The 21606-nt window shown below is 41.3% G+C and overlaps 2 protein-coding genes and 1 long non-coding RNA gene across 3 annotated transcripts in view; 2 read left to right on the forward strand and 1 right to left on the reverse strand.

Moving 5' to 3' along the window:
• Positions 1-5106, forward strand: part of LOC138980066 (proteoglycan 4-like) — a gene marked incomplete at its 5' end in the record, with an annotated part of 113132 nt that extends 108026 nt beyond the window's left edge. The window contains 1 exon segment of the transcript XR_011460228.1: positions 4902-5106.
• Positions 2938-15499, forward strand: LOC138980069 (phospholipase ABHD3-like). Its single transcript, XM_070352871.1, has 10 exons — positions 2938-3438; positions 5235-5398; positions 5732-5847; positions 7050-7110; positions 9363-9408; positions 9736-9848; positions 10605-10778; positions 12170-12218; positions 14174-14339; positions 14688-15499. The coding sequence occupies exons 1-10, from the start codon at positions 3328-3330 to the stop codon at positions 14858-14860; spliced, it is 1173 nt and encodes a 390-aa protein (XP_070208972.1). The 5' UTR covers positions 2938-3327; the 3' UTR covers positions 14861-15499.
• Positions 6583-21606, reverse strand: part of LOC138980070 (uncharacterized) — a 29191-nt gene continuing 14167 nt past the window's right edge. Inside the window, exons 2-3 of the long non-coding RNA XR_011460229.1 lie at positions 10624-10755; positions 6583-6964 (exon numbers count right to left, since the gene is read on the reverse strand). This is a non-coding gene — a long non-coding RNA (uncharacterized lncRNA). The remainder of the gene's footprint in view (positions 6965-10623; positions 10756-21606) is intronic.

Genomic DNA, 21606 nt, shown 5'->3' on the forward strand with positions numbered 1-21606 from the left:
ATGCACACGTACACACATATGCACACTCACACACACACACGCACACATGCATGCACACGAACACACACATGCACACACACACACTGACACACACACACACACACACACAGGGGAGGCTGGGAAAGAGGAAATGATGGCCTCTTGCACAAATGATATCAAACACTAATATATTTCAGTTCGCACAGCAGCTGCAGTTGCCTGTGTTTTCATATATTCAGACTGAAGCACTTGCTGAGTCCCATTTTTTAATTCATTTCAACATGTGTTGAAGAAAGAGCGCTGATCATTGCATTTGATTCACTCATATGTGACCCTCCACCACGGAATGAGTCACATGTCACCTTTGCATGACTTTTCATATTTTTACATTTTCCTAAAGAGTTTGTTATGCTCTATGCTCTATCCAGTGGTGAAAATCGTTTTAGAAAAGAGCGAAAACTGTTTGATTTATAAGCCTGTGACTTAAGGTGACCCTCACACTAGCTGTTACCAGACACTCCCCATACTTAAAATATTAAGCCTAGCGCAGAACCGCGCCAGACATGCGACTCATTTCGTGGTGGAGGGTCACATATGAATCATAATGTGGTTTCATCAACACATGGATGAAAAGTGAAATCTATACATACACCATGCAAGATGTCAAGAGAGTGCATCCTTTTGTGCTGGTCTGGTGACAACTGATTTCTGGTACAGTGGAACCCCCTTTTTAAGACCTCCAAATATCAAAGAAAATCAGGTCTTAAAAAGGAGGGAATCTTAAAATGGAGGTAAATTTACTGAGGTTATGAACAGAAAGTCCGAGAAAACAGAACTTGAACTTGAACTTGAACTTGCGATGTTTAAGGCCTTAGGCCTGTTCATCAATCCTGTCGAATAGTACTCCAATAACACTTTTTTGGTGGCATGCGCGGGCGGTTATTGGTAGCACGTTAACAGGGTCTTAAAAGGGAGGGAGTCTTAATTTGGGGGGTCTTAAAACTGGGGTTCCACTGTTTGTAATTTGCACACATTTTTCTGTACACTTATGTATATCTATTGACTTGTGTTATTAATTTCACATTTTACTGCACGGTTATTTCTGACACGATGATGAATGTTATCGGAAAGCTAACACAGAAAGTGAACAGGTGGTTTACAGAATAAAGTATCCCTCATAACGCTCTTGCAATTCTTAGTACAGGCCCAAAACTGAACATTCAGTGTAACTGCAGCTCATGGGAGCATTAAATTAACCCACAGGCTCATGATATTGGCAAGGAGGTGGAAGGGGTGGGGAAGGGGGGGGGGACTTGGTAGCAGCTGTCCTTTACCCTTGTGTTGTGGAACCCCCCTTTTTAGTGTTGTGGAATCCCCCTTTTAAAACTTAAAAAAAACAAAAAACGTGAGAAATGTAGGTTTTAAAATTAAGGCGGACCCCTCACATGTTTAGCTCTCCTAGGTCCCCCAGAGCCAGGGTCATGGGTATAATTTGCCCTGCCAAAAATGACTGCTCAGTGTAATCTGAAGAAAAGGAAGCATTACAAAACAAAAAAACGGCCACACCCCTTCCTGGTCATGCATGTGCCTGTGCTTTTGTCACGCCAAGGGTGAGCAGTCGGTGACACACTGCGAACTCTTCCCACAAGTACAAATGAACCTGCATTTGCAGACATCCCATCTATAGTCGTTGGCCAGTGAAATTATGGCCAGGTTCCTGCTGCTAAGGGGGGAATAAGCCAAGTATTGATCAGTGATCCAGACACCAGATTTTATTTAATTAGAGTACGCTTGTCTGTTTGGTGCAGTTTTGTGCTGTTTTGTGAAATAGTGTCCCCCAAAGCAAGCAAAGTGTGCGAAAAAGGAGCCTTAAACAGTCTTTTGCCAATACAGTGAAGTTCTTCGTAAGAATGACCGTTTTTTGTAACTCGTGAGAAGTGGGAAGAAGGTAAGGTGGCAGGGGTTTATTATATTTTTTATTTATTAATACACTAGGCCAAAACATTATTGCAACAAATTTCGCACCCAAATAAAAGCATTAATTCTTCTGTCTTTTCATTCAAACTTGATATGCCAGTTAAGGCCGTTCACTTGACTATCTGGATCACCTTTTGGATTATAATAATAATAATAATTCTCTTTATTTATATAGCGCCTTATCCGAAGTTCAAAGCGCTTTTATGAGATGGAATTTTTTACACAATATATCACGCATTCACATCGACCAGCAAACCTCAAGCCTGTTAGGCGAATGTTCACCTTTCGCGGCCTTTATTCCAAGTCACACGGGTATTTGATGGACATTTTTATCTATGCCTATACAATTTTGCCAGGAAAGACCCTTTTGTCAATCGTGGGATCTTTAACGTGCACACCCCGAATATAGTGTACACGAAGGGACCTCGGTTTTTCGTCTCATCCGAAAGACTAGCACTTGAACCCACCATCTAGGTCAGGAAAGGGGGGAGAAAATAGCGGCCCGACCCAGGGTCGAACACGCAACCTCTCGATTCCGAGCGCAAGTGCGTTACCACTCGGCCACCCAGTCACCTTTGCATGATTTTCATATTTTTACATTTTCATAAAGAGTTTGTTATGCTCTATGCTCTATCCAGTGACAGATTAAAGATTTCTTTTACAGGGATCACGTGACCGCCACTCAAATGAGGGTACTCTCAAAATCGACTGGACAAAAACGCAAGGGCCCAAAAAATCACAATAGGCATAACTTAGTTTGCAACTTTTACATGCGAGAAGAAAGCCAAATCAAGTATTCACCACGAACAGGTTGAATGAAATGACAGGGGAATTAGATGCTTTTATTTGGGTGCGAAATTTGTTGCAATATTTTTTTGGCCTAGTGTATTGTTGCTTGTTCGTCGCCTAAGTTCATCAGAGGAGTAAGGGACATAATTTCACAAGGAACAGCGCTACCTATAAGCAGCTTGGTGCAGACGACCTTTGCTGGGCGAGGTTCCTGGGTTCACAGCCGTAGCGGCCAGCCGTTTCTGTCATCATTTCCAAATGAAACAAACGGATCAGACTCTGTATGACCCAACAGCAGGCTTAGGAGAGATGCACTACAGTTTTCACTAGCGCATTTAGTATCTTGTGCGAATTAATAGGAAGAAAATGCTTGGCAAAGCGGCAGCATCCCGCAAGATCGATGCTCTCGACTCACCACCAATGATAACACATCGATCTGTGGGTCACGAAACATTTTTTAATCGTCGTCGGTCCAAAGGTAAAGTGCTGGACAGTGTGTGCAAACAACGGCATTTCTCTCTCGCTGTCAAGTGATCCCACGAGTTGATTCAGAAACGGCTGGCTGCCAGACCATCAACAAAAATGGAAATGTATCGCAAAGTATCCAGCTTATTACAAGACAACCCATCCCTTCCTCTTGCCATTGCGTTCGGGGGTCTGTACGCTGCCTACTACTTGTTGGTTGTTGTGAAGGTGAGACGGTTTTCATTGAATTTTTAATGCGCTGCAGTCGGTCGAATGACCTCTCTCAGTCTATTTCTGTCTGCACGTCTTGTCTGACTGTCTCTTTCTCTCTCTCTCAAAATATATACTGACATGAAAATGACACCATTTGTTATTGTCTATACACACTCAACATGCGCACACAAACAAACACACACACACACACACACACACACACACACACACACACAAGAATGCTTTTCAGAAGAACTCACATGTATACTGGTTTGAAATTAATAATTGATGTGGTTAGGCCACATTAACTAATGACATGAAGCTAATTCCCGTTTCTCAGCATCGAAATAGCCATGCAGGTTTTTGCCAGTAATGCTAGGTTAATTATCATGTTTGGGGGGACTGCATGCTCGCTGCTAGGAAAGCAAGGATTTAATTAGCAAGACAAGGTGAGCTAGCATCTATCGGCAACAATGCGTCCAACATGAAAAACATGGCAGCAGGCATGCACAGCTTGCAATCCTGTTGACTTCTTTCGATACCACCCAGTAGTATTTGATACTCACCTAAGTAACACAAAATCGTTTCATGGGCTCTCTTGTCTATACTTGCTTAGCAAGTGGTTAACTTACTAGCTTTTGGTCCATGAGAGAAACGGACCACTGCAGCATGCAAAAAGAGTTCACAGTGACAGACTGACACTGCCTTGTGTGTGACCCAACAGTGGAATTAAGTTTATGCTTGACACAACTAGTCGAGTTGCATGCCAGAAGCTGTTGTTGTTTTTATTGATTTTAAGAAACATAGAAACCCCTTAATCTGTAATTACATTACTTGCGGTCTGGACACTTTACCACGCTTCACTACACAGATCAATGACCAAAAACAAAGCACACACGTTGGATTGGATTCATCTGGTATGCATAGCGCGAATTGGGTCGTAGGCTGGTTTTAAATCAGGTTAAACAGTCTGCTTTCCCTTCAGTTATCTAAATTATTGTTGAACTAGATGAGTGACCACGAGGTAAACCCTAGCTGTGAACAGTAAAGTAGGCCTGTCACATGTAATCACTGGAAAGCTAACCCAGATGATATACCTGTATGACTCAGATTACTTTGTTATTGTTCTGGTAGTGGTACATTTGATACACTAAATAAGTACAGAACAAAGAACTGGTTTGAGTGGACCAGTCTCTGAGCCGCCCCCCCCCCCCCCCTTTCAAAAAATAACACACACACACACACACAAAAGAAAAGAAAAAAGAAGGTTTATGTAACCTGAAGAATAAGGGGGAATAGGTATGTGTGTGTGTCCGTGTGTGTGGGTGCATGTTTGCGTGTGTGTGTGTGTGTGCACGCTTCATCACCCATGCAGTACAATTGTCCGTTTTTTCCTACATCGCACCTTTTCTTCCAAGCGTTCTGTGGTTGAAACTAATGGTGTCATTTGAATCACAACAGCTGATGAGACTCATGAGGCCAAAAAAAAAAATAGGTGTGGTTACGGTAACATAGCCCAAAAAAATAGGGTAGGTAGGTAGGCAATCACTTTTTTTTTTTTTTTTACTTTTTTTTCTAATGTGTACAAATTAAACCTACTTGACAGGGAAATAAGTGTGCGACTCGGGCGCTTTCGCTTTCATTGCGTTTTTTTGCACTCGTTTTTTTTTTTTCTTTTTTTTTTTTTTGACAAATGTAATAAAAAGTTATAGGATCGGCCCCTAAAAATAGGGTAGGTCGGGTTACCGTAACCACACCTATTTTTTTTTTAGGCCTGAACACAATATGTTAATTCTTTCTATCTTGTACAGAAACCGCGGATTGCCTGTGGAGACAAGAGACTGCAGAAGCTGATCGAGCGACACTGTCCGGTGGCCAGGGAGGCCTACTGGCCAACGTGGTGGTGCTTCCAGTCGCACGTCATGACCCTGCTGAGAGCCATCATACAGTCCTACCCTCGCATCACGTATCGCAGGTGTGTTTTTTACCTTCGAGAATGTTTCTACAGTGGAACCCTCCTTTTAAAAAAAAACCAATTTAGACTGAATTAGGTTTACAAGTCCTGTCAGAGTGGGTAGATTAGTACAGTATAGTGAATAGCATACTCTTTTCCCCTGGTTTTTTTTTCATATTTTTTTTCAAATTGTATGAGAGTGTTTTGATGTTATTATTTTATTTTTAAGAACAATTTTTTTTGTAGTATAGTCTTCTCTTATTGTAACCTAGAATATCTTTTTTTTTTTTAACTGTACTGTTATAAATGTGATTTCATATTGAACAGAAATTTGATTTTGTTTTCATCCAACAGTGAGTTTCTGCTGATGCCTGATGGAGGACAGGTGAAACTGGACTGGGCTGATAACGACAACTCCCCCATCCCCTCCTCCTCCCGCCCCACTGTCTTACTGCTACCTGGACTTACAGGTAAAAAGCAAACATGATGTGCCAAAGAAACAGAGACATACAGATCGAGACGCACGGACAGAAAAAAGCTGTTGTACTCATGCAAGCATGCACACACGTACATAAGACACACAAACACCCATGTAATCATGCACACACATGTATGCACACATACGCATACACACACATGCATGCACCCACACACACACTATGACACACACACACTGTGACACGTACACACACGCACACACATGCACATACCAACAAGGAAAACTCCCTCTGAAATCAGGCCTGAAAGTGGCGAGTATTTTACTCGCCATGGCGAGTAGAAACATGTAAATGGCAAGTAGAAATGTAAATCTACTCGCCAAATGCGAGTAAAGTTACTGAAACAAATGGTTGGTTTGGCGAGTAAAAATGGGACCCAGTTTCACGAAACCAGGGATAACCGCTGGCACTCCTTTCGCAGCCACAGCTGAAAAACCGAGCCTGGGCCCTATCTGGGTTAATTTGGGATTTTTGTTGATTTTGAAAGCTGAGTTTCTCCTCTTTCGAAGGCTCTTTTCTCAAAATGGCCACCGGGCCCGTTCTATACTTTGAAACCCCATATCTCAGTGAGTTTTGAAGCTACAGGCATAACACTTATATCAATTTAAAAGGAATGATGTGAAGAATATGGATATGCTGATAGCTCAATTTGCCCAAAATAGCGGTTATCCCTGGTTTTGTGAAACTGGGTCACAAATTTATACAAAAATTTGCTCTTTGGTTAGTTAATTATGAGAAGTACTAGCCAAAGGCTTGTGCCCCATTTCGTGGACTTTCAGCGCTGGAAATACTAGCTGGTACTTGATCAGTTGATGAAGCCTTCTTCAGGAGTTATAATTAACTTAAATGCAGTAATTCTGACATCTGCTTAAGTTCTAAATTGTTTTCACTGCTACAACAACAAAGAGGCATTGACTTGTCTTTTTCTCGTTTTTTCTTCATACTTATTAATAAGAAGGCGTGAATGAACTGGGTTTCTTATTTTATATTTAAAAAAAAAATCTTTTTATTGTTTTCATCCTCTCCTGCTTGTCCCGACGCATTGTTCCTTCTCCCAGTATGCTCTCACACCGCCCCGTCCCAGGACGCACTGCAACATCCACCCGGACCCCTGAACTGTGAATGAACTGTTAGAAGTGCAGTATAAGTACAGTACTGTTCTCATTTGGTTTCAGGTAGCAGTGAAGATTCTTACATTCTCCACATGGTTCACGATACTCTACCTCTTGGCTACAGGTATGAGACTAGATAATAATGATAACCTAGACTTATAGAGTTAAAAAACAAAGGAATACTGTACTCACCAATACAAGAACGGGACAAGACGGTACGAATTTTCGCTTATGGAAGCTTCATCAGGAAAAACAAGAACACAAAAGACAACAAAAAGCAGACGCAACACGGAACGAATCAGGAAAAACAAGAACACAAAAGACAACAAAAAGCAGACGCAACTGATACCGTCTTGTCCCGTTCTTGTATTGGTGAGTACAGTATTCCTTTGTTTTTTAACTTTGTTCAGCTTACCACAGTCACTTCGTTGTTTAGATTCTAGACTTATAGTCTCTAATCATGAAATGTGAATGAATTATAGCATTCTTCAAATTTGAATTGACCGTATTAGTATGCATAGCTTCAAATTGGAATGATTAGTTAACTGCTCAGGCAGCTACAGAAAAACAGTTAAGTGTGTAGTGACATTTGTACGTATGTATTTTGTGTATGGTGCTGAAATATGTTTCAATCAAAGACACAATAGCTGATGTAAAGAAACCTAAACACATATACTGTTCAAAAAAAGAAACGCATAGTTGCTACTTGCCAAATTTGTTTTATTTTTCGAAAAAATTAACAGAAAATCCAATATTTAGATTATTTGTTTGAAATTTGGTATGGACACAGTTGAATGCACACACAGTTCATTTGCATCTTCAAATCAATCAGTCAATCAATACGATTGGGTGCCGAGGCTGTCAAGTCAGTAGGGGGTGTGACTGCCTTGAGCAGCAACAACTGCCCGGCACCTTCTGGGCATGGACTGGATCAGATGCCGGATATCTTGCTGTGGGATGGTGTCCCACTCCTCCTGAAGTGCCTGCAATAGATCGCGGTGATTTGCCGGCGCTTCTTCTCGCCTGCGCACACGTCTGTCCAATTCATCCCAGAGGTGTTCTATCGGGTTCATGTCTGGCGACATGGATGGCCAGGGAAGCACCTGGACATGGTGGTCGGTGAGGAACTGGGTGGTGAGTCGTGCTGTGTGCGGGCGAGCGTTGTCCTGCTGGAATATGGCATCCTGGTCAGCCAGAAGAGGAAGGGCGTGTGGGCGCAGAATTTCCTCCACGTATCGCTGGGCAGTTATGCGCCCTTGGACGTGCACCAGGGTGCTCCTTCCAGCGGTATTGATCGCCCCCCACACCATGACGCCTCCACCACCATGAACGGGTGCCTCATCCACACAGTTGGGCGCGTAACGTTCGTTTACTCTCCGGTAGACCCTCCTCCGACCATCATGTCGCTGGAGCAGGAAGTAGGACTCGTCGCTGAACCACACGTGTCTCCAGTGATTCCGGACGGTCCAGCGAAGGTGCTGGTTGCCCCACTGCACTCGGTTCTGGCGATGGCGGCGGGTGAGGACAGCTCCTCTGTGAGGTCTGCGAGCTCTCAAACCAGCTTCATGCAGGCGGTTCTGCACGGTCTGGTCCGATAATCGGTGTGGCCTGGGGAGAGCCTGGACAGAAGATGAGGCCGACAGGAAACGATTCCGGAGGTGGCGGAGCCGTATGAAGCGGTCGTGAGCAGCAGTTGTCGCCCTTGGTCTTCCCGCTCGTGGCAAGTCAGCAACGGAGCCAGTGGCTTGAAACCTGACCCACAGTCTACTGATGGTGCTCTGGGACACGTGGAAGTGCCTGGCGATTACACTTTGACTTTGGCCTGCTTGTAAACGACCCAATGCAATTTGGCGGTCTTCTCTGCTCAATCGGGCCATCTTTCGTCGCTGAATTGTCGTCTGATTTCTTTGTGGCGAACAATCCGCTTTTATGGGTTTTGGAAGACATGGTGAGAGCTCAATATTCCCCGAGTTTCACGAGATTACACTGAAGCATGACGAGTGGTCATACCAAATGAGCAATTTTGACATTGTATCCACTGATAACGCATGCGTCACGTGCAGAGCTCACTTGTGGCAATGGACGAAAGGTCGACGACCAGATAAACATTTTCTGCAGTTTGGTGGATATCCTTGTAGCCATATAACTAAATTAACCAAATATTACAAGCTATGCGTTTCTTTTTTTGAACAGTATATATGGTCATTCAATTGTAACGCACATAATAGTTGAACAAGGTTGTTTTTGTTTTTTAAAAAGGGAGAGAGAGAGAGAAATACAGGAATATTTCAATGGTTTTCTTGTCGGTAAATGTATTTGTTTTGTTTAAAAACTACGCAGATCAGAAATGTATAAGTGTGTATTTTTTGTGTACAGATGCGTTGTCTTCAATAACAGAGGAAATGGAGGTGCAGATCTCTTGGTGAGTTATTGTAGTCTCCCTTCTTACATTGACTCCAGTTCATATCTAGTGCATTTTGACTTGTAGACCTTCTTCAGTTTGCTGTTTGCATGGGTGGGATTCTCCCGTTATATTCCGGAAATCCGGATGCGTAATATTGTCTGTGGTGACGTTTTTTTGGTTGTTAATTATTCAAATCCTTCAGCGTCAGATCCCCCCCTTAAAATTCTTCAGGATCCATTTGGGGGAGTCTAAAAGTGGGGGGTAGGGGTGAGGTTAGCACTGGATTTCAAATATATGTGCTCTGCTTTCCAAATCTGAGTGCATTTGTCTCTATTTGTGTTGAAGACTCCGCGTACATACTGCGCGGCCAACACAGAGGACACTGAGTTTGTGGTGAACCATATCAACGCAACGTTTCCTGATGCTCCCGTCATGGGGGTGGGTGTGTCTCTTGGAGGGTAAGTAACGTAAGGAGAATTAATGTGTGTCTGTCTGTCTGTCTGACTGTGTTATGTGCACATTCAGGTGCTGTGTTCATTCGTTGTAGGTCTAGCACAGTATGCACATCTGGATTTGCTTTTCTTGGTCATTGTAGTCTTCATTTATTAAGGACTAGATGATTACCCGCTTCGCCGGGTACCGGCTTTGCCGGGAAGAAGTAGAGCTGAATACCAGGCTGCGCCTGGGACCCGGCTTTGCCACACGGAGGAAGGGAGATAATCGCGGCTGAAAACACTGGAGAAGATAAGGAAGAGTTACTGGTAGTGGATCCAGAAAAAAAATTTTAAAAAAATCGGTGTGCGCGCTGAGAGCACGTGTTGAAATATCTCATCGACCAGGTTGTGTCCCGGGTGTACCTGAATATGCCCACCAAATTTGAAACAGATCCATCGAGAACTTTGGCCGTGCATCGCGAACAGACAGACAGACACTAGTCGTATATATATATAGAAGAAGTCAGAAACTCTCAAAAAAATGTGGAGGGTTATGTGAGAGCTTAGAGTGTGTGTGTGTGTGTGTGTGTGTGTGTGTGTGTGTGTGTGTGTGTGTGTGTGTGTGTGTGTGTGTGTGCATGCGTTTGACTCAGTGCATGTGTGTTGTCTGCATGTGTGTGTGTGTGTGTGTGTGTCTGTGTACCTGGTCTGTATGCACATCAAAAACACCCAAAAAACAGTACATGTATGTTTTAAAAAAAATCTCTGGGGCTGTTTCAGAATGATTCTCTTCAACTACCTGGCAGCAGCAGGCAAGAAGTCAGGGCTGTGTGCGGGGATGTGTATCTCTGTGGCATGGAACGTCTTTGAGTCATGCATTTCTCTGGAAAAACCTCTCAACCTTCTCTTCTTCAATCGCTACCTGGCACGTCTACTGGTCAACAAGATCAAGGAGTGAGTATAAAGGCCTGGCTGTTGCAAAGCAGATTTTTTTTACACGAGTTAGGCTACCAACAAAATAAAATAGTTGTTTTCATTGACAAGGCAAAAACAATTAGGATCGGTAGGTCCTTGAAAAAAATAGTATTATTTATTTTCTTTTAGTTTGTTTTTCATTTAAGCAGGCGCATGTGGCTTTTCTTTGGCAGTTAATAGTGAAAGCTGTGTCCCCTGGATGTCTAAGAAGAGTAACTTTCCTTGTTATGTCTGCAAAATCAAGTTTTTACATTTTTAACTAATTTTGTTGGTTTAAATTTAGGAACGAAAACAATTCGAGGATCAGGAGGAAGTAATAGGGTCAGTTGGCGAATCGAAAGATTGATTTTGTTCTTCTTGGTCTTAGGACTGTTAGCACTCGCAACTCGGGGTAGAAAGAGTGAATGATTTAGTGTGTATGTAAACTCAAGTTTGCAAATTGCAACTGACAGAATCCATGACTAAAGAATCCTGCAGCAGGTTTTGCTGTCGTAAGGTAATATATTGTACTACGTTGCAAGCCCCTGGAGCAATATTTTGATTAGTGCTTTTGTGAACAAGAAACAATTAACAAGTGGCTCTATCCCATCTCCCCCCCTTTCCCCTTCGCGATATAACCCTTCGTGGTTGAAAACGACGTTAAACACCAAATAAATAAAGAAAGAAAGGTTTTGCTGTCATATACAATCATAATTCATTGTTGTCCTCAGACTAAGACAGCAGGTCAGGTAATGGACCTGTATTTGAAATATGTATAGGTCCAAATGTCATGGGTAAGACCTACAATATGTGACCCTCCACCACGAAATGAGTCGCATGTCACCTCGCGCGGTTCTGCGCTAGGCGTAATATAAGTCCGGGGAGTGTCTGGTAACAGTGTGAGGGTCACCTTAGTCACAGGCTTATAACTTAAGCAGTTTTCGCTCTTTTCTAAAACGGTTTTCAGCACTGGATAGAGCATAAAAAACTCTTTAGGAAAATGTAAAAATATTAAAATCATGCAAAGGTGACATGCGACTCATTCCGTGGTGGAGGGTCACATATGTCAAAACAATTAGATGGTCTACCAGCCAGGGGTCACAACAATTGGTGAGTTAAAAAAAAGTATGTGCCAGTGATCGACTGACAACCATGCAAGGCCTGAGAACACTTAAATAATCTATGCTATTCAAGGAAAGACTATGTACAGTACTAGCTGAGACCCAACTGTGACAATAACATACATGTACAATTGGAGGCCTGGTTTTGGCCAGGCATAAATTATAGGTCATTGAGGTACAATATGTTCTGAAATGGGCTTTTGATTTTTCTGCTTGTTTTATTATTACAGTTTAGACTTAAACTTATAAATCGTTTAATGTCTGTTGCAGTAACATCAAATTGTTTGAACGGCAGCTGGATGTTGATCATGTACTGGAGGTAAGAATATAATACTTGAATGTTAAAAAAGATGTAATAATGCTTTTATAGAGTCACAAGAAACAGATGAAGGAATCCAGGGCAAATATGGGAGCTTCGAATTCTAATTATCCTCCTTCAGGGTTTAGCCTGGGAGAAAAAGGCAATGGGACATTTGTCCCCCTCAACCAAATTACGATGGGACATAGTCGAAGGCAAGACGCGCAAATGAGGCCTGTACGAGTTTTTGACCAAAGATGCAAAATGGTGCAAATATGGTGCCATCTGAGAATTAGCCGCTATATCGTGTTATCTCTGTATGTGTGTGTGTATGTATGTGTGTGTGTGTGTATGTATGTGTATAATCCGATGTAAAGTGTACACACCTCAGTTACGTATAAATCTCAATGCGCCCTTTGACTCACTGAAGGGAATTGTGATGGGACATTTTCAGATTTAATGCGCCAATGGCGCAGGGCGCACTAGTAAATGAAACCCTGCTCCTTTGTGAATGTGTTTGTGAGTTTGAATGTGCATTGTTCTTGGCTCACAGATTTGATCTTATAATTCTCAGTCATACTTTTAATCTTACGCATCCTTATGCATCATCATGGACATGTTGAATTTTGAAATTAAAGAAAAACAGGCACATATGCTAAGGTAAAGTTTAAAGTTTACAGTAATTTAGCTCTCGACAACTATATATTAAAAAGATTAGTTTGCTTTGACGTAGTATGATATTATCATGCAGTTTCTCTAGATCACATCAAATTGAAATGAAGTAATTATTAAACAGCCAAGCTAATTGGACTCCACATTGTCACTGCTCATTTTGTCTTTGTTTGTTCATTCTTGTTCAATTTTAAAAACAACATGACCCTTGGCTGTTTGACAAAAAAAAAGTTTTGAAGATATTACTTTTTTTTTATACCTCCAGTTGCCTATCATTTGTATGCTTACGTCGATCTGATCATTACGTCGCCGGCATTTTGCAAGTGAGCCACACGATCTTAAGCTATTAGTTCTTTATTTGTTTCATAAGTGTTTGTCTGTCTGTCTACTTCATAGGCCTAGCTTTGGGTCGATGTATTACGTTTTGTTTTGTCAATAATAATCGTTCCAATTACCTACCATTCTTGTTTTTACATTTAGTCAAGTTTTGACTAAATGTTTTAACATAGAGGGGGGAATCGAGACGAGGGTCGTGGTGTATGTGTGTGTGTCTGTCTGTGTGTGTGTGTAGAGCGATTCAGACTAAACTACTGGGCCGATCGTTATGAAATTTGACATGAGAGTTCCTGGGTATGATATCCCCGGACGTTTTTTTCATTTTTTCGATAAATACCTTTGATGACGTCATATCCGGCTTTTTGTAAAAGTTGAGGCGGCACTGTCACACCCTCATTTTTCTATCAAATTGATTGAAATTTTGGCAAAGCAATCTTTGACGAAGCCCGGGGTTTGGTATTGCATTTCAGCTTGGTGGCTTAAAAACTAATGAGTGAGTTTGGTCATTAAAAATCGGAAACTTGTAATTAAAATTATTTTTTTATTAAACGATCCAAAAACAATTTCATCTTATTCTTCGTCATTTTCTGATTCCAAAAACATATACATATGTTATATTTGGATTAAAAACAAGCTCTGAAAATTAAAAATATAAAAATTATGATCAAAATTAAATTTCCGAAATCGTTTTAAAAACTATTTCACCTTATTCCTTGTCGGTTCCTGATTCCAAAAACATATAGATATGATATGTTTGGATTAAAAACACGCTCAGAAAGTTAAAACGAAGAGAGGTACAGTAAAGTGTGCTATGAAGCACAGCGCAATCGCTACCGCGCCAAACAGGCTCGTCACTTTCACTGCCTTTTGCACTAGCGGCGGACTACGTTCAGTTTCATTCTGTGAGTTCCACAGCTTGACTAAATGTAGTAATTTTGCCTTACACGACTTGTATCTTTGATTTGCAGAGCAGCACGATTCGTGAGTTTGATACCCGAGTGACGTACAAGATGTTTGGCTATGACTCCTGCGAACATTACTACAAGGAGGCTTCTCTGCACGACAAGATTCACGCCTTACACGTCCCTGTGCTGACCCTTAATGCTGCTGATGATCCGTTCTCTCCTCTGCATGGTAGGCATGCCGCTTTGGTACTCGTGTGTGTGTGTGTGTGTGGGGGGTGGGGGGGGGGTTGTGGGTGTGTTATGTGAGTGTATGTGTGTGTGTGTGTGTTCATATGTGTGCTATTAGCACCTCAAGAAAAGAGTACATACAAAACAAAAAGGTCAACATGAACCAAAGACATTTTGGCAGCAAGGAAGTTAGACTAAAAATAAGCATGCATAGGTATTCAACATAATCTCAGATTGCAATGGGTTTTTTGTTTTCTTTCAAATCCTGAGTCTTAATGGTGATGCCCATTATTCAACTTTTTCTGTTATGCTTGATTCATGGCAAAATATTCTCTTCTCTGTCTCACAGCAATACCGGTAGACGAGGCTCTGCAAAATGAACACATCGCCATGGTGATAACTTCTCACGGGGGCCACATCGGATTTCTGGAGGGCGCGTTTCCTCGTGACAAGAACTACATGTATCGATGGTACTCGCAGTATGTGGATGCCGTTTTCAAGCACGGTGTCAAGGAGGAATAACCACAGCCCCATTTAGATTAGTTCAGATTTGTCGCATAACACACGGGTTTGCACCTTTTGTGATTTTCACCTCAACGAAGGAACGGAGGATGGTGATGCCTACGTTTTTGACTGTGTGCTAATATCAACACTTCAAACACTTTGTGTGTGTGTGTGTGTGTTTGCTGCTTCTGCATAGTATATATATTAACAAGAACCATGCATTTGTGCTTGCACCTTCTGTGATTTTCATTTCAACAAAAGTGTGAAAGAGGGGGATTGATGTGTGTTGATATCTGCATTTTGGACTGTGCTTGTGATGGCTGCATTTTGGACCACATTGAACGGATGTGTGCTAAGACCACACTTTTTTTCTTTTTTTTTAGCGAGTTGCTGCTGCTCTAGTCACGAGATAAATGAGAAGAGACTTTAAAAAAAAAATATGTTGCTGTTTCTACTTTACGTCTAATGCTTGAAATCTCACTTTTTTTCGAATCATGTATAATCTACACTTTGATCAAATTTAGAGCTTTCTTGTGCATCATAAATGTTCGTCACCTGAATCGTCTCCTTTGGATATGCTGTGAAACAACAAAATAAAATAACAACAGCAAGAAAGGTATTGGAACGTGTTCAAATGGACATTTTTAACAAAACAAGTTTTGTGATTGCATCAAGAACTCGTGCACGCATGCCTTCATGTCCCACAGCAAAATTTGCCTGCTGTTTCAAAGGGTAACGGACAAAATGATGTGATATGAGCAGAATACATGACATTTTGTGTTGAAATAGCCTTGAGAACAGGAGTTTCTATTTTCCTGCTTTTTTTTGTTGAAAATCTCCGGTGTTTTTTGTTGTTTTTGTTTTTAAAAGTTTTTCTTCTTTTTTTGTTTTTTGTTGTTGTCGATGCATAGCCGTTTTAAACATTGTTAAGATACATGCATGTCAAATGCATGGGTGGGATTCTTCCGGTATATTCTGGAAATCCGGATTCGAAATGTTTGTGTTGACGTCTTTTTGGTTGTTAACTATACAAATCCTTCAGCGTCTGGGGGGCCCCCGAGACCGGCCCCCCCCCCGCCCCCCCCCCCCCCCGCCCCCCCCCCCCAAATTCTTCAGGTTTCATGACATTTTTCAGTCCTACCCATGCAAATAGAGAAAAGCCTAAATAGATTTGTGGTGGCAGCGGCAGTTTCACATGATTGCTTACAGAAGGCAATGTACCTTTAAATCTTATGAAGCCAAGGTGAACAGGTAGGGCAGGGCAGAAGACGAACTGGCTATGAATGAGAACCTGCTGGAGCATGTTTGTTCAGTGAAACATATTTGTTTGATTATTTGCTTGGGGAAATCATGAATATGTGAAGCGAATGGCAGAAATGTTTGCATGATGAAACTTTTGTAAATATACGTTCATGTACATGGATGTTGGAACAGATTTGGATGCAGCTAGGGCAGATGCATGGGTATGCTTGTTGAAGTGCATTCATACCAACAAGCATGTATGTACGGGATTGCTTATGCACACACACACAGACAGACACATGCAGATGGATATATCAAGACTTACAAATACACACACTCACACACATACATGCACATATGCACAAACACATACATACATACGTACATACACACACAAGTTGATTTGCGTTTGATGAGTTACTAGTCTGTGATATTTTGTTAAAAAGTTGGTTGCTTTATTGGAAATACTTTTTGTGTGGATTGAGTGTCTATATACAAATAAGGTTAATTTTTAAGAAAAAAATCAGGTTTGTATTTTACAAGAACTTTATTGGCAATTCAACCAAATCTTCATAGACAACTTCCATCATTTGTTTACCATTTTTGTACATTAGGAAAGATCCATCTAGACTTTTACATGTGATAAGAGCGATCCTTTCTATTTGCAAACATACCAAAAATCTGCAGCCTCATGTCAGCTTTCCATTCAGAGCAGGAATTTTTAGCTGAATTAAATCTGTAATGGACACTGATGTCAAATTATTTGAAATGCCCTGTGGATAAGACGTCGTCCTCCCATGTTCAAGTTGAGTGTTGGAATCCTGGCCGAGTTGTCTTGGAGGCTAAGAAACTACAGTGGGTTAAGGGTGGAGATTTTTCCGATCGATCTCCCAGGTCAACTAATGTGCAGACCGGCTATATTGTGCTTAATCCCCCTTTGTATACATGTACGAGCAAGAACAGCTAGGACCAAGTACGCGCGGAAAAGATCCTGTAATCCATGTCAGGGTTCGATGAGCAATAAAAACAAGAAAACAGAGTATGGCTGCCTTAACGGCGGGGCAAAAAAGGTCGTACACATAATTTCAGTTTGGTTGCTTATTGAGACACAAATACACCAAGCATGCATCCCCTGCAGTATGTCTTCTTAAATGGCAGGGGGAAAACGTCATACATAAAAAATCACTCGTGCAAAACAAATGCACTTGGGAGTTTTAGCCCATGAACTCTTAGGACAGGTGCAGTCATTTTCTTGTCAAATGCAAAGGGGAACAAATTGTTGACAATATATTCACATGTACGTATTCTCAATGCAACACATTCTACAACAACTTCTTCTTCTTCGTTCATGGGCTTAGACTCCCACGTTCACTCATGTTTGTAGCACGAGTGGATTTTTATGTGTATGACCGTTTTTACCCTGCCATCCAGGCAGCATACGCCGATTTCGGGGGAGGCATGCTGGGTATTTTCATGTTTCTATAACCCACCAACTCTGACATGGATTACAGGATCTTTTCCGTGCGCACTTGGTCTTGTGCTTGCGTGTACACACGAAGGGTGTTAAGTCACTAGCAGGTCTGCACATAAGTTGACCTGGGAGATCGGAAAAATCTCCACTCTTAACCCACCAGGCAGCAGCGACCGGAATTCGAACTCACGACCTCCCGATTAGGAGGCTGACGTCTTACCACCACGCCACTGCCCCCGTCATTCTACAACAACAAAGTCATAATTGTATATTTGTTTTGCGTCTACCCCAGATTATTCCACAGTTCTTAATGGAGGCATTTTGCTGTCACCAGAATATTGTCAAAGCTTCTTTTCAGTGTCTAAATTTCTACCTCATACTTCTGAGCAAGAAGCTGTTGAAAATGTGACCATCTTCGCCAGCAGTGTGATACATGTATTGTATTTGTGTGACGTACGTGTTGCTAAATCTTTTTGCAGAAAGTTTTCGCAGCACTCCTCATTTTGCAAGTGTAGGGGAGCAGTTAAATTGGGTTCAGAAGTGGCATTCTTTTCTCATACTTGTCAGATTGTTAAGAATCTTATTAAGTATTCAGCTAGGATTAATTTACTCTCCATTGATTATGCTGATGCTGTTTGTTTTGGCCGGTTTGTATGGTGGGTTTTTTGGTGGCAGTAAACTCAGCATTTCATGGTTGGTTTCAAAAACGGCAATATTTTCTAACATTCCTTTTTTTGTAGTATCTTATAATTATGAAATACAGCTATTTGACTTCCCATTACTTGTGCTAATGCTGATTATAAATTAAGATGATTACTCATTTTTTCATTGTTTAAAAAAACCACGAAATTTAAGTTTATGGTTGATATACTAAACCTTTTATGAGTGAAAGGAAGGAGTTGGTTTTAATCACAAATATCATTCTTTTCTTAGAAGTTGATCAACACGTTCATGTATCTTGCCAAATAGAAGTTAACTTCCTGAAGTTCCAGTACATTGATTTTGCTTAAATGATCGTTATTGTGATCATTCTTACACATCTTGCTAGTCAGATCACGAGAAGCTTCCATATCTGCTCACAAAACTGAAGGTTTATTGGTTTACTTTGGTGATAGTCTTAACCTTTAGTTGGTCAGCACTGCATGTCCCAGATCGTTTTACAGATGACCACCATGGTAATATTCATATGTATACTTAATTTAACCATATTTGTGTAAAATGAAAATGGACATTAAAGTTCGTTTTCTTATCTTATCTTATCTTATTGCAAGTACGTGTCATTGTCATCTATTGTAGAACATCAAACACGACTTTAATTGTAACTTTTACTTTTTGGCTCACGAAGTGTAGCCTATGCGATCGTAACTTCGTCTGTCTGTGCGTGCGTGCGTGCGTATGTGCGTATGTGCGTGCGTGCGTGTGTATGTCTGTGGTAGAAACTTTAACATTTCGTCATTTGAAGACGTCACATTATGGCGTAAGAGGGTTAGACGTCACGCGAAGGAATGTCTCGGTCATTGTTAGTTTGAGCGGGCCGAGACTATTTGGCAGTCGTGTCTGTAAGTAGGCTACATGGAGACAGACAGATCTAGATCTAGTGTCTCTCTTTCTTGCACAGTGTCACCAATGCTTACTGTGTGTGTGTGTGTGTGTGTATGTGTGACGGAGTGGTTGAGTTTGTGTTACTGTTTGTCGATTTCTTCCGTGAGCCTTGAAGGCTTCGCCTCTTGTTATTAGCATGAGTGGCACGTTACACTTTCAGCAGATCAATGTACTGTAGAGCTACATTTCACCGGTTACTAGCTGTAACATTATATGACTAGTAACTTGCACCTGTATGTGTAGCATCGTCTTCTGGATTATTTAGTAACTTGCATGCAAATGTGTATGCGCGCATTCTTAGCTCGTTTGGAAGATAACTAAGCATTAACTAAGCATTCACCGGTTACTAGCTGTAACATTATATGACTAGTAACTTGCACCTGTATGTGTAGCATCGTCTTCTGGATTATTTAGTATCCCGCAGTGGGGCACTGCGGTTATGAAATTAAAGGCCCCTCCTGGTTTTGGAACCGCAGGAGCTTTCTAGTTTGCTGTTAGGTAGATTTTTGGTTCCTCTTTCCTGTCATGCTCTCTTTTTCTTCATGAATTCTTTTCTTTTTTCTGCCTTCTTGTTCATTCACCTGTATTTTTTCCAAAAATCTCTTCTCTTGCCGCTTGTCTTGCGATTCATGTATAGTTTAATCTGTTAGTGTTCTGATGTAAGTCCAGCAGTAGATAGGTTAAGCCTATTTTAACATACTGGAAACTGGTAATCTTCCAGTAGGTATTAATTTAGTTTTACTAAAGCCTGCTGGGACACAAGTAATGGGTTAGTGCATTTGTAAACAGGAATCGCGTGACAAGTGGCCCCCTTCATCCCCCCCTTCCTCGTCCTGATATGGCTCTGCGTAGTCGGCTGGACGTTAAGCAACAAATAAACAAACAAACAAACAAACAAAATTATTTAGTAACTTGCATGCAAATGTGTATGCGCGCATTCTTAGCTCGTTTGGAAGATAACTAAGCATTCACAAGCTTCAGTACAAATGGAAGATAACTTTCACAAGCCTCAACAGTGCCGTAGCACAGCTCCTAAAAGTGGTCCGGCCATAAAAAAAATAAAAAGGTACTTTTCCCGGGAAACGAAAAACGTGAACTAAGGTAGATAACTCAGATGTCTCTTCAGTGCAAAACGCGATGGCTCAGTGGATCAGTAATGCGTCTCAGTCGGTGCATACGCAGTTTGCCTTTTAGTTTTACTTTAGATTTAGATCTATAGTCTTCACTTGTGAATGTCAATTAGTGACAATTTCTCGCTTAACGCTGTCATTGTGCGATCTAAGTCACGACCCCTGATCCTTCCTCCTAACACAGCGCTGAAGCTTATGAAGACGATTTTTTTTTTTTTTAACAAAAAACTGGTCCGGCCATGGCCGGAGTGGCCGGTAGGGCTGCTACGGCCCTGCTCAAGCACACATATATGTGGCCCAAGTTAATGGCTAAAAACAATAATGAACAGAATGGGCATACAATAAGCTGTGACAATTAATCTTCATTATTTTGTGCAATTGAAATTAATGGCAATTATGTATACAGTGGAACCCCCCTTTTAAGACTCCCTCCCTTTTTAAGACCTGATTTTCTCAGATTTTTGGAGGTCTTAAAAGGGGGGTTCAACTGTACTAAAGTCAAAACTTGTTGCTAGTCATGCATGTACCTCACTGCACTAAAATCAAGTTGTCTTAGTAGCTCGATCACCACGTGTGTTAATGTCCTTTCGATTTAATCTTCATCAAAGTGTATCACAGCCTTGTATAGAAACCAACACTTCTTGTGCACGCAAGTATCATCTGTGTTGTAAAATTTCAAACAGTGATACCTGCGATGTGAGGACCCTCCCATGAGAGGACGCCTTCTGTTGTCCCTTTATCTGTTATCTCTTATCAAATATACCTGTCATGACAGGCCACCTGTAATGTAGGGACACTTTTGGCTCAGGTCCTAAGGGTGGGATCCCTTTATACAGGTACAATGTACCACTGTTGCTTGTGTCCACATTATACATTCATGTTGCACTGAGCTGTTCCCAAGTTCCAAATGTATTCACAGCACTTCTTTTACTTTTAGAGTGGTGTGTTTCACAAAATGTGTCTTTTCTAATTGTGAATCGAAACAAAGTCTATGCACTTGTGTGTGTCATAATTTGTTATCTTCCATGGCATTGAATGTTACACTTCCATTTATTGACGTCGTCACGGAATTTTGACGTAACTCATTTTTAGATATATAGCTTTTCAGCAGAATGCCAAAACTGACATGATTATTGGTATCATGAAATAGTGTTTATATTTGCACCTGGTATGGACAGAAAGATAAAAGAAAATTAAATAATGCCCCCCGCGGGTTTGGGGAGTCCCATATTGGTTGGGACGAGAAAGAATTTACCCGATGCTCCCCAGCATGTCGTAAGAGGCGACTAACGGATTCTGTTTCTCCTTTTACCCTTGTT

The sequence above is a fragment of the Littorina saxatilis genome, linkage group LG11, assembly GCF_037325665.1.
Source record: "Littorina saxatilis isolate snail1 linkage group LG11, US_GU_Lsax_2.0, whole genome shotgun sequence".
NCBI classification, from domain to species: Eukaryota; Metazoa; Mollusca; class Gastropoda; order Littorinimorpha; family Littorinidae; genus Littorina; species Littorina saxatilis.